This window comes from Blennius ocellaris (assembly GCF_963422515.1).
Source record: "Blennius ocellaris genome assembly, chromosome: 6".
Classification (NCBI taxonomy): Eukaryota; Metazoa; Chordata; class Actinopteri; order Blenniiformes; family Blenniidae; genus Blennius; species Blennius ocellaris.
Genome location: NC_137655.1, coordinates 28,041,188 through 28,053,703, shown reverse-complemented (window position 1 = coordinate 28,053,703; position 12,516 = coordinate 28,041,188). Strand labels below are relative to the sequence as shown.

The following is a 12,516-nucleotide window of genomic DNA, read 5'->3' as shown; positions in this document are numbered from 1 at the left end:
AACACTTTCAATTGATACTTTATTCACCTAAAAATGCTCAGAAGACTTAATCAGAGTTTGCCCAATATTATGCAGATGGGGAAACTAAACCAACTCTTCACCCTACTAGGTTTTAATATTTCGATTAGGTATTTAAAATTACATAACGGGTGACCAGTGGCTTCAACAAGTCTCGTTTAAGATTACATAAGACCTCGGTATTAGGGTGGAGCTGAATAAATCATTTTTGACGAGCACGAGCATGATTTTTAAAACTCGTCTTAAAACCCATTTTTATTCTTTGGCTTATACCTCAGCGTGAGACTCTGCTCTGGTTTTAGTGCCTTCGTTTTTTTTTTAATTTATTGTTTTAACTTTTTATGTTTTGTTTATTGTTTTACCATCTGATTGTTTTTATTGCTTTAACTTTTTTTTATTGTTTTTGTGTTTTTATTTTGCCTCTTATATTTTTATTTCAATGTACAGCACTTTGTCTCAGCTACGGCTGCTTAAAGCGCTTTATAAATAAAGTTGAGTTGAGTTGAGTTGAGATGATACGAGTAAAACTGCATTTGACAAGACAGAAACGAAAAACGAGATGAAGAGATTGCATGTTGAATGTCATGTTTCAAAGATTTGATACAAATGTTGAAACAGGTATTTAGAAATTTGAAATTAACTTGCATGAAGAGAGTGAAGGATCAAGATATAAATGTGGGAACCACTTCGGATATATTTGGCAATATTTTGCCTTCTTTGCTCTTTGACATTTGTTGCCCCTCCTGCTTTTATTAGAAAATCACACAGTGGATTAAGATAAAGCCAAAAGAGTTTTCAAGGTTTGCATGAGTTTGTTTAAAATTCGACTGAATGAAGCCCAGAAACCACGTCGTGGGCATGGTGGCGGAACCATCATGCATGGAGCTGCTTTGTGCTTGCTGGCACTGGAGGGACTGGACATGTCAAAGCTCTGCTAAAACATGAGGACGCTTATGACATTTTAGAGAAAAATGCATTTAAACAACATCTGGAAGAGTCGGAACACATCATGGGGTAAAGTATAAGAAGCCACCAAAAGAGACAAATTAAGGCTTTAAGATCTATCTATCTATCCATTCATCTCATCTATCAAATTACTATATATAATTGTTTTATTCTCAAAGCTATGGCTGTTTTCAGTTCTCAAATATAGAAAGTTGTAATTCTATAATGTTCTTGATATATGATTAAAATTATTACAAATTGCGTATCCTTTTAATTATACATATTCAAATATTACATTCAGTCAAAACATAAAATGAGGATATATTAATGATATATATGCAAAGTGCCTTGAGATGACTGTGTTGGATTTTGCACCATAGAAATAAAATGTAATCTATATTATATAAAATCCTAAAGCTCCTGCTGGAAGACGTGGAGTGGAAACACCTACCACAACGTTCAGCTCCACCACTGTGGCCGCTGCAAAGGCCAGCGCTGCAAAAACCATCCCGGCGGCCATTTTCCTCAGAGGCCTGAGGGCAGAGACAAGCAGCTGTAAACACACAGCAATCGCTTTGCATTTATTGTAACTGCTAAATGATTGATTTGTCTTTTGATAACCTGGCTTTATCACTTCATGAATCTGATCTGGATCCTCCCTGATAAGAAACCGCCTCGCCCTCTCTTGACTTCATGCCATCGGTGGTAAAAGAGCCTGCAACAGTCTCTAAAACACTTATAATTAACCTTTAATTATATTACTTTGTTATTTGCATGACCAAAGCTACGTTTAGCTGCATTTTTTAAATTTTACTTCTAAAGGTATTAGAAATGCAATATTTATTGTACAGTAGTACATGTTTTCTCCAATGCACATTACATTTGAAAAATGAGAATCAATTAAAAAAAATTATTTGAATTGTTGGAAAATGTACTTCATATTTAATAAACGTAAGACTGTAAACTCAATAAAGTGTTTAATATATTTGAAAATATAATTTACGTTTGACCCTTAAAAAAATCAACACTGCACACCAGGGAAAGTCAATTTTCCATAAATTTTTCTTAAACAACATTCATTTTAAAAGCGTACTTGAAAATGTACAGCCCTATAGTATATTTAGAATTTTAAAAGTACAGTTATTAAATAGAAAGTTTATGTTTTTTCTGTTCTGTTGCACTTTTTACCTTGTTTGATCTACTGGGTTGCATCAATGTCCTCAAAACGAATGACTAATATAATGTAAACTCAGTGGTGTGCAGTCAGGGGCAGCGAGCCCTGTCAAAAATGATTTTTCTTTGGGTTTTTTTAATAATTAAAAAGTGATTCTGAAATCTGTCTGGAATCAATTAGTGACTTTAGCAACTTTATCCAGAAAATGAATGGTTATACTTTGTGGAGCTCAAATCTCCTATGTCCTCTAAACGCATCACAACTCCTGTCCTCTGCCAGGGCAGGAAGTGAAATCATTGCTAACTTCTGATGTTAGCTGGACGCTGCTGTTGGGTTAAAATGTTGAGTGACAGTATCATCAGCCCATCAGATTTTGATGCGTCATTGACAGAACGCCCCAGAGCCAGCAGAGTTTCTAGTGCCGGTCTTGGTGTGGTCTTTGAAATGAGCTGGACTGATTGGCTCATGGGCAGGTGGTGATGACGCTCTGTTATTATCTCCTAATCTGGAATGATGGCGGCTAATTTAACAGCAAGATCGGGGGCCTTTTTCAAGGTGCCGTTTGCAGAAGAAATGTAAATTGTGAGTAGAGGAAGACCGATACCAGAAATGGACGAGCAAACTCAGACCAACAAAGTCTTTGTGCAGCAGGATGGATTTAATCTACAAGTGATGGTGAGTGTTGGTTGTTTTTTTTTTTACTTTCTGTAGATTAGATTGGCGCTGCTGTTGGCATTTGGTGTAGTTTTTTGATTATAAAGTGGCGTTTCCCATTCCCGCGCACACAGACAGACAAGCGCGCATGCATGTAAGTAGTGCACGAGACTCGCACCCCCCCCCCCCCATGCAAGCCTGTGGGAAACAACCACAAAAAATGTGATGGTGAAACTGCACAGTGTGTCTTGATGCGTTGTGGTTGTTGATCAGATGCCATGTTGGTGTGGATTAAGTACTGATGCATAGTAGTGGCCTTACATTGGATTCGGATTGTGTATTACTGAAGAATATAATGTGTGGCGGGGGGGGGGGGGGGGGGGTTGTAACTGCTGGCCCTGACTGAAACATCACCGCACACTACTGCGTAAACTATACTTGGCAATAAACTCCATTCTGACTCTGACACACATTTTAAATGTGTATTGCGTTTGAAAATATTGTTGTTGTTTCTTTTAAAAAAGCAACATGATGGAGAATGCACAATACATTCAAAATTGGATTGTACATTTGAAAATGTACTACATATTAGGAAAAAAAGAAAAAAACTTTGGAAAAAAACTTATATTGGGAAATGGACTGAAACTTTTAAAATGTACTGTATATTCAATGATACACCATTGAAAATGGACCATATTTTGGAAAGTGTACCAAATGTACCTACAATTAGACCGTACCTATTAGAATCTACCATTTTCCATTGAATACACAATTTATTTAAAAAAATAAACATACATTTGACTGTACCATACGATTTAATATATATTATACAGTGTATTTGAAAATATACAGCTCTATAGTATATTTCCTAATGTAATATATATCTAAACACATGTGGGAAAATGTAATTCCTTTGAAAATTGCACAAAATATTTGAAAGTCTACTTTACAATTGAATTATATAAGAAAACTGGAATGAACACTATTTTAAAATACACACGAAATAAAAAAAAAAGCAACCCAGTATCAAAGCAAACAAAGCCATTTAATTCAATCATTAACTAGTCGTCCTGCTGCAGCATCACACTGCAACACAAACACGCCTCGTTTCAGCAGTTTAAGAGGTTTTCTCACATGCGGGCGGTGCAATAAAGCAGCCGGTCTCCAAAACAACTCACGTGACTTTGATCTTGCAGTGGCCGGCCAGCGGATAGAGGAGGAGGTCAAAGATGGGCACGAAGAGGAGGATCAGCAGAGGGTTCAACATCTACACAGCGAGGACAGGACGGAGCGCCCGTTAAATCACTCCATAAAAGAAAATCATAAAAAGGTCGGAGATAAACGCAAATAAAAGAGGCAGATTGAGATTTAGTGTTGCTTGTAAACAGACGGGAGGAGGGAAGTGATGGAAGCTGTAAAAGAGAGAAGAACAGCATCGCTGATGGCCGTCATACGTCTGCACTCTTTAGACCTGCTGGTGAGGCTCCTGGGGCTGAAAGAATGAAAGGCGTGGCTCCGGATCTCCAGCTGGAGAGAACATGAAGGACCTGCAGCGCCTGCTGAGGGCGGCAGGCGCTCTTTCACCTCAACTAAAACACTTCAGCTTCTTTCCCCCCCAAAGCATTCTTCAAACTCTTCCTACTTTAGGTGTGGCTGTGCAGGTTTGGGTATTTAAGTCCGTTTACACCACAACGATGCTCAGAGACCCTGAATATCCAACTTTGCGAAAACGGCAACCAAGGTGGAACTTACACCCTGTCGCCATGGAAACGGGTGTATACAACTTTTGGGAATGATCTGACTCTGTCTCCATGGAAACAGAGGCAAACACAACTATTTGAAAACTCTGCAGATTCATGTCCGTGGAAAACGGAACTTTTTGAAAACTCTTTGACTCAGTCTCCAGGGTAATGGAAAGTGCAACTTTTCTGAAATGATGTGCACTACAGCCATAGTAAATAGTTCTTTGGGCAATTTCAATGTAAACTGACATCATTTTCAAAACGGGAAACTGTTGATACGAAAACAGAAAATAATATGCTTTTCCAGTTGAAAGGTTGTGGCGTAAACGGGGCCCAAGGCTGCACTGCATCCGGCAAACAGGACTATTGTTGGGTATTGTGACGTGATAATAAACTTTACATAAAGGAAGTGCTTTGGAATTTGTACTTGCAAACTAGTGCAAGACCTGTGCAACATTTATCTTTTCTTTTTCAGTTTTTCTTATTAATCATCCGTCACTCCTACCAGAGCAGCAGGCGACTTTGTTGGGTTTAGGCATTTTCATTGTTTTGTTAACAGTCTGCGGCAGTGTGACTCCATCTGATTTGTTTATGTGTCAACGTGCAGAGAATTAATGCACAATCCATGGAAACTGCATTTATTACAGTTGAGTCCTTAGTTCACAATAATTTTATTGCAAATTTAGATTTTTTTTTCTTCTATGAATCGAATTACGATGTTTACTGGAACAACACACACATCTCGCGAATCTCAGTACTAGTTTGCTTAGAGCGCTGTGTAACAAGGTTTATGTGGTTTATGTGGTGTTTTTATTTGGAGTCATGTAATTATTCAATGGCTCTATAGCACCTCCCTCAGGGATTGTGTGTTTGTTAGTTCAACTGAGGCGCGCACGAGCGTGCTGTGTGTAGACGTCCACTGCAAGCCGTGAACCTGACCACCAAAACAAACTACACAATGCAGCGTCGAGGAGCTTGTTTGAGCCAGCCAGCCACCAGCAGTGAAGTGTAGCTAAGCATGGTTACATCTGCACATACCTGCATCTGGTCGGGCTTGACGGCGAAGGAATTCCCCTGCAATACAAGAAAATGAAGACGTCATAACAGCCAATTAAACTTTAACTTCATAAATCCAAACCTGATGAGTTCACTTCATTGGACTCATAAAATATGCAATTCGCTATAATAAAAAAGACGAATTGTTGCGACACCTCGAAGTAGACAGATCTTTTTGTGCAATCAATATCGAAATGTGCATAGTCAGCATTTTTGATGACCGAGCGCTTACAATAGCCATGTTCATCCTGGTGGATTGAAGCGTCCAGCGGGAACCCTGCAACAAGAAACACTCTTCAAACACTGGGTTACATTTCACGAGAAAGTAAAAATAACCTGTCAACACAGGGCAGTTTGTTAGTTTCTGGTGGGGATGATTCAAATGAAGATTGGAGGAGTGAAATTCAGGAATGCTGAGGTTTTCCGTAATCACATGGTTTGGCCGAGGTGTGGGGAAGATAACGCGTAGTTAGAAATGCAACAGGAAAGTGACTTTGTTCTTCTCTGCATTTTCCCTCCTCAGTAAACTGAAGCTGCAGCTCACTTCAACCTGATTGAGAGCTGTGATGTGGGTCAAGAGGGATTTAAGCCAAATTAAAATTCAAGAGTTGTTTCTAATTAGACAAATTAATTCAGCTGCATCAAACCTGCACGTTATCCTCCAACGACTAACAAGAAATACTTTTTAGCTTTCAAATGTTTAGTGATAAATAATGATTTATAGATACTTGTAATCAGTAATTAAGCTTAAAAATTACAAAAATTCTAACTTTATTTAATTACATAAAATGTACAATCTATTCTTTAGATGACTAAACTGCTGCACACTCACACGTACTATTATAATAACAGTAATTATCATCTGCATACATGGCTATCCTCACAACTTTATCATGTAGCAAAAGGTTCAAAATGTCTCCAGAAAAAGCCTCCAATAAAGCTAAGAATTAATTTCGTAACCTGTACTTTTCCTCTTCACTGAAGTAAAGATGTTGAATCAGTATTTTTTCCCAATCACTAAACTACAGTTTTCATACAGGAGTGACTAGAAATCATCCTAATGATGTTTGCAGAGCACTTTGGACCAGGAGAGTGTTTCTGAACCTTGTAACTAAATAGGAATTAATGCAACATTAAAACAAGGGAGGGAATTGGTTGAACCCAGGATCCATTGGTTCTTCCATACCTGCTGATCAAACAGAGCCCAGAACATTGGCAGAGGGATGAAGAGAATCAGAACCCGCAGAACCATTTTAATCTCCTCGATCAACCGTTTCTGAAACACAAAGAATCCATGGATTATTAAACAGATTTTCTCCTGAGTAAGGAAGAATCAATTTGCACTAGGGAAACACCGATACCAGTATTAGTAACAGTATCAGGTCCAACACGGCACTGAGAACTCGTACACATCTGCAACGTCGCCTGCAGGTATGCAAGAGAGCAGGAGATTATGTTTCTCCAAAATAAGGAGAAGAGGAGCACAAAGATAGTTTGTACAACACCAGCAACTTCATCACCAGCAGTTATCCCAATGTCGCTCATTGAGCCGTGCGACATGTGACATGCCAACAAGTTTCAGGCTCACACACCAGCAATGCTACATGCCAACAAGTTTCAGGCTCACACACCAGCAATGCTATATGCTACATGCTAAAGAGTTTCAGGCTCACACATCAGCAATTCTACCTGCTAAATTGCTATAGACATTCAGGCTCTCACACCAGTGATGCTAAACACTAAAGAGTTTCAGGCTCACACACCAGCGATGCTACCTGCTACATGCTAAAGACTTTCAGGCTCATACACTAGCGATGCTACATGTAACATTGTAAGGTCTTTTAGGCTCACACACCAGAGATGCTATATGCTAAAGAGTTTCAGGTTCATACAACAGCAATGCTACATGCTAAAGAGTTTCACACTCACACACCAGTGATGCTACATGCTTAAAGTGTTTCAGGCCCCACACACCAGAGATGCTATATGCTAAAGAGTTTCAGGTTCATACAACAGCAATGCTACATGCTATGCTACATGCTAAAGAGTTTCATGCTCAAACATCAGTGATGCTACATGCTGACTGCTAACAAGTTCCAGGCTCACACACCAGCAATGCAACATGCTAAAGAGTTTCATGCCTCATACGCCGGAGATGCTACATGCTATATGCTAAAGAGTTTCAGGCTCACACGAGTGATGTTACATGCTACATACTAAATAGTTTCAGGCCTCACACATCGGAGAGGCTACTTGCTAAAGGGTTTCATGCCTCACACACCAGAGATGCTACATGCTACATGCTAAAGGTTTCAGACACACACACCCACAATACGACATGCTACATACTGAAGAGTTTTGAGGCTCTCACAGTAGTGATGCTACATGCTAAAAATGATTTAAGTGTGACTAATACACCACATAACAGCGAGTTGTAGTGTGTAGCGGCACACAGTGAGCTCAGCCCCTCGGCCTCCGGTCTACAGTAGCAGAGGACAGAGCGTAGTGACACGACGCACTGCACCTTTCTACTCGACTGTAAGGCAGTGTCGCATGGTTGTGCTGTAAGGCTGTTGAAGGTGTGTAGTATGGTGGAACTGTAGCGTGATTGTACTGCAAGGCTGTTGGAGGTGTGTAGCGTGGTTGTGCTGTATATCATTTTCGTATGGAATAATAAGCTCAAAGGTTAGTACCCCTACTTGTGCTTTAAAAAAGTGGTGTTGGTGGATCCCCAATTTGCTCTGTAACCTTCTCTTGAAGGAAACATTTCCTGCTGCAACTGGAATTGAAACTACATTCCACTGATCAAGGTCAGGAGTCAACCCGATGCACCAACAGGAAGTGACCCTGTCCTTACCGAGTACCTCTCCTCAGCCCAGTCCAGCCAGTGCCTCCTCGGTGCTTCGTACTTCCCTCTGTTCAGACGGTTTCTGATGGCAAACTGGCAGAACACAGAGAGTTCACACACACTTAGCACTACACAACAATGGTTCTTTACTCAAAGGATTTAATAGAGATTGTGACACGAAACGGCAGAAGTTGACCGACTCACTCCGACACAGTTGCAGACCTCCGCCAGGATGTTTCCCTTTGGAGGAGTCTTCTTGTACAGGCCGCTGCCAGCAATGAACACAACTGTGCAGGATGGATGAAGAGTTAGCCGCGACTCAAGAGGAGCAAGGCAGGCATTTGGGTCAGCTTGGTCTACAGTACAATTGTTAGCTATATACGCTCTTAGCTTCTTTGTTAAATGCTTTGGAGCCATAAATTCGAACATGTTGTAAACACGCCTTGGGCCTCTGACACTGAAGCCCCTGCTTTGTCTCGCCCTCCCTGCGATCCGTCTGGGGCTTCTCTCGGACTAAATCACTGTTGTTTTTATAGCCAGCAGCCAGCAGAGCATGAATCCCGTAAGGATAAGGGCTGACGGGGATTCACAGGCAGAGACAACTGCCTGTCAGGATGTATGGAGCTGGGCCTTGATCAGGACGAAGCCCAGCCGGCGGAAACTTGTCCTCTGCATGTAGAAAGACCTGTCACCTAGATCCTGAAGTGGTGTCACTATAAGACAACACTCAACATATCGTGGATGAAATGAAAAGCCACAAACTGTTTTTCACCATTATCACAATCCAATGATGACTCATCTAAGGCAGCGGTCCCCAAACTTTTTTGCTCCAAGGACCGGTTTAATGTCAGATAATATTTTCACGGACCGGCCTTTAAGGTGTGGCGAATAAATGCAACAAACTAAAATGATCCGACCAACACAAAAATGGTGGTATTTTGTAAATATATAACATACTCCAACTGCAAAAGCGTTTTATTTCTCTCTGTTGTAAAAGACTGTAAGAAGGAAATAAAGGCGTCGATAGATTTAACTTGGTAATATAGTAAGTATAAGTATATATTAATAAGCACGAACCCACTGTGTACTTGTATGTCTTTCTACTTGTACGTTATTCTTATGTCTCCTCACTGGACCTTTTCCTCTTTGCAAAGAAACTTTCCAAAGACGTCAATTTGTTACTCGTTTTGCTGCTTGTGGGTTTAATATCGGCGCTAATGTGTCATGTGACCGAGGCAAGTGTGAAGCATAGACGGATGTAACGGAGAGAAGTCAGTAATTTTTTTAAATAAAAGATTGTTCAGACTCAGTTAATAAATAAAACAGGAATAATGTAAGTTATTTATTCTTTCTGTGCGGCCCGGTACCAAATAGCCCCACGGTCCAGTCCAAGGGTTGGGGCCTGCTGATCTATGACATTTCAAGTAAAAATGCCTCGTTTCAGGAAGATTTACTTTTACATGTCAGTGTTTTGAAAACAATGATTTTTCCACAAAAATGGCAGAAACGCAGAAAACGATAAAGTTAGCATGCAAGGCCACAAGTGGGTGCTGTTGGCTGCTTTTGTAATAAAACCACACAAGCATGCAAGAAGAGAACAAGACGCTGTAAACATTAACATTTGTATACAGACATTCTAGTGAACAGATGACCGAGTTGGATTGTTAATGCGGTGACTGTCAAAACAAAAGTACCAAGTCACAGGAGAATATGGATGGAGTCAGTCTGTGTTAAGACCAATACATTCTGCATTATGCATGTGTGAATTGAATTGAATTGAATTAATACCTGCGCCCATCCTAAATGCGCGTTATGCAGCAGCATAAAGTCACAACAAACATTCACTATAAGATTTAACTGGATGGCGCCGGCCAGAAACTCACCTAGAGCCACAATCATCAGAATAGCAGGAACCCCGAAGGCCAGAGCGTAGCAGTCGTCCCCGAAACATTTCACATCACCTGCAGGAGGGAAGGTGCCGTTACTCCCTGTGCAGACCTGTGAGCCTGCATCACGCCGACGGAGACTGGGGATGCTCACCTCTCAGCACGGGCGTGATGATGGTGGACAAGAGGCTCCCTGCATTGATCGACATGTAGAAGATGGAGAAGAATTTCTGCCTCTCGCTCACCTGGAGGTCATCGCAGAAGCAAAACTCAGTTTTGAAGTTCTTTAAACTTGACCTCGTTAAAAATTTGTTTTTCATTTTTTGGTCCACTTCAACAATGGAGTTGTCAAAGTCAGTCTAAAAAAAATTGGGATAATTATTTTTCATTGCATTGATCATTGCAATTGCTTCAATAAAGTAAAACGCTGTTTCTATATTTCGAAAATCAATTTTTTTTTTAATGTTATTACTACGATTCTTATTACTATATCAGGTTCGCATACCAAAAGGGTCAATATTTATTTATTTATTTATTCTTTATTTTACCAGGTAATAACTGGTTTTATTGTCAATGAAGGCCTGGTAATATAAGTTAAGGTCTCAGACATTGAAAACATTACCCCAATTCAGATTTTTTTTTTTTTTTTAATATTTGTAATTATTTTTATGATCATATGTTTTCTATATTTCAAAAAAGAAAGAAAAGAGGGAAGTAGCCGCATTTCTACATTATGACCCCCAAAAATGTCTCTTAGCTGTTTAACATTCTACACACCTGAACTCAATCCCGCCAAATCTTGTTGGGGAGATTTTTTTCTTTGTAAATTTGGCTAAATGACACATTTCTTCAGGAGAAAAAAAAAAGGAAAAACTCTACGTCCCCAGGACTTACATGCTCCTCGTCAAACTGGTCTCCTCCGAAGGCCGATACGCACGGTTTGATTCCTCCGGTGCCGAGAGCGATCAGAATCAGACCTGACACGGACAGAGCACTGGCACACAGAAATACAGTGAGCGAACGTGGAACTTGATGAGAGGTATGTTATGAACCAAACGTTTGGTCAGGCTCTGTTTCCTATGTAACATCCTGGAAATGTGATGTGAAGCAGCTCCAGATGCTCACATGTGCACGTTGGTGTCCCCCACAGTGGGAATGGCCCCCACTGACTTCACCACGTGGCCAATCACATAAATAATGGACAGGTAGATGATGGTCCTGTTGAAAACATGTGTGTGGTCATGTGACAGTCAGAGCAACACTGTTATTAGTGAGAATCACCGAGTGGTTGGCCTCGCCCACGATCCCCACTAATGGGCACCGCGCGGTTAAAGACTTGAAATAAAGCTGCCTCATGGTCCATTACAAACTGAGATAATGATCCACACACGTATATTAGCTCCCAGAGGAAACCGCTTCGATGCATTGGAATGACAGGGACATGGAATATCTGCAGTTCTCTGCATAGTTTCTATTTCCTGGTGGTTGAAGGACTCACTTGAACTTCCCGAGCCAGGAGTCAGCGATCAGAGCTCCCAGGATGGGGGTGAAGTAGCAGAGGCTGCTGAAGGCGTGGTAGATCGCCGTGGACAGGTCCTTGTCCCAGTGCAGGTAGGTGAAGAAGTACAGAGTCAGCAGTGCTGACACACACACACACACACACACACACACACACACGTCAACTCACATGGATATACAAGCTGTGGCTGTCAGCACTGTGGGGTTGACTCATTCATCGGATAGAGGAGGAAGATGCGCTATGATCTGGTGTTAAAGGAGGAAGATGCTCTATAATCTGGTGTTAGAATGGGCAATTGTTCTATAATCTGGTGTAAGAGGAGGGAGATGCTCTATAATCTGATGTTAGAGGAGGGAGGTGCTCTATAATCTGGTGTTAGAGGGAGGAGATGCTCTATGAGCTGATGTTAGAGGGGGAAGATGCTCTATAATCTGGTGTTAGAGGAGGAAGATTCTCAATAATCTGATGTTAGAGGGGGAAGATGCTCTATAATCTGGTGTTAGAGGAGGAAGATTCTCAATAATCTGATGTTAGAGGGGGAAGGTGCTCTATGATCTGATGTTAGAGGAGGAAGATGCTCTATAATCAGACGTTAGATGGGGAGATGCTCTATAATCTAGTAGTAGAGGAGGGATATGCTCTATAATCTGATGTTAGAGGGGGGTGCTCTATAA

General features: G+C 40.7%; 1 protein-coding gene across 1 annotated transcript in view; it reads right to left on the bottom strand.

Annotated features, from left to right (window-relative positions):
- Positions 1–12,516, bottom strand: part of slc15a2 (solute carrier family 15 member 2) — a 46,315-nt gene that overhangs the window by 17,908 nt on the left and 15,891 nt on the right. The window contains exons 3-14 of the mRNA XM_080498507.1: positions 11,822–11,963; positions 11,449–11,541; positions 11,218–11,317; positions 10,478–10,568; positions 10,321–10,398; positions 8,642–8,724; positions 8,447–8,530; positions 6,776–6,865; positions 5,822–5,866; positions 5,572–5,607; positions 3,970–4,058; positions 1,415–1,496 (exon numbers count right to left, since the gene is read on the bottom strand). Of these exons, the coding sequence (XP_080354633.1) occupies positions 1,415–1,496; positions 3,970–4,058; positions 5,572–5,607; positions 5,822–5,866; positions 6,776–6,865; positions 8,447–8,530; positions 8,642–8,724; positions 10,321–10,398; positions 10,478–10,568; positions 11,218–11,317; positions 11,449–11,541; positions 11,822–11,963 (1,013 nt within the window). The remainder of the gene's footprint in view (positions 1–1,414; positions 1,497–3,969; positions 4,059–5,571; positions 5,608–5,821; positions 5,867–6,775; positions 6,866–8,446; positions 8,531–8,641; positions 8,725–10,320; positions 10,399–10,477; positions 10,569–11,217; positions 11,318–11,448; positions 11,542–11,821; positions 11,964–12,516) is intronic.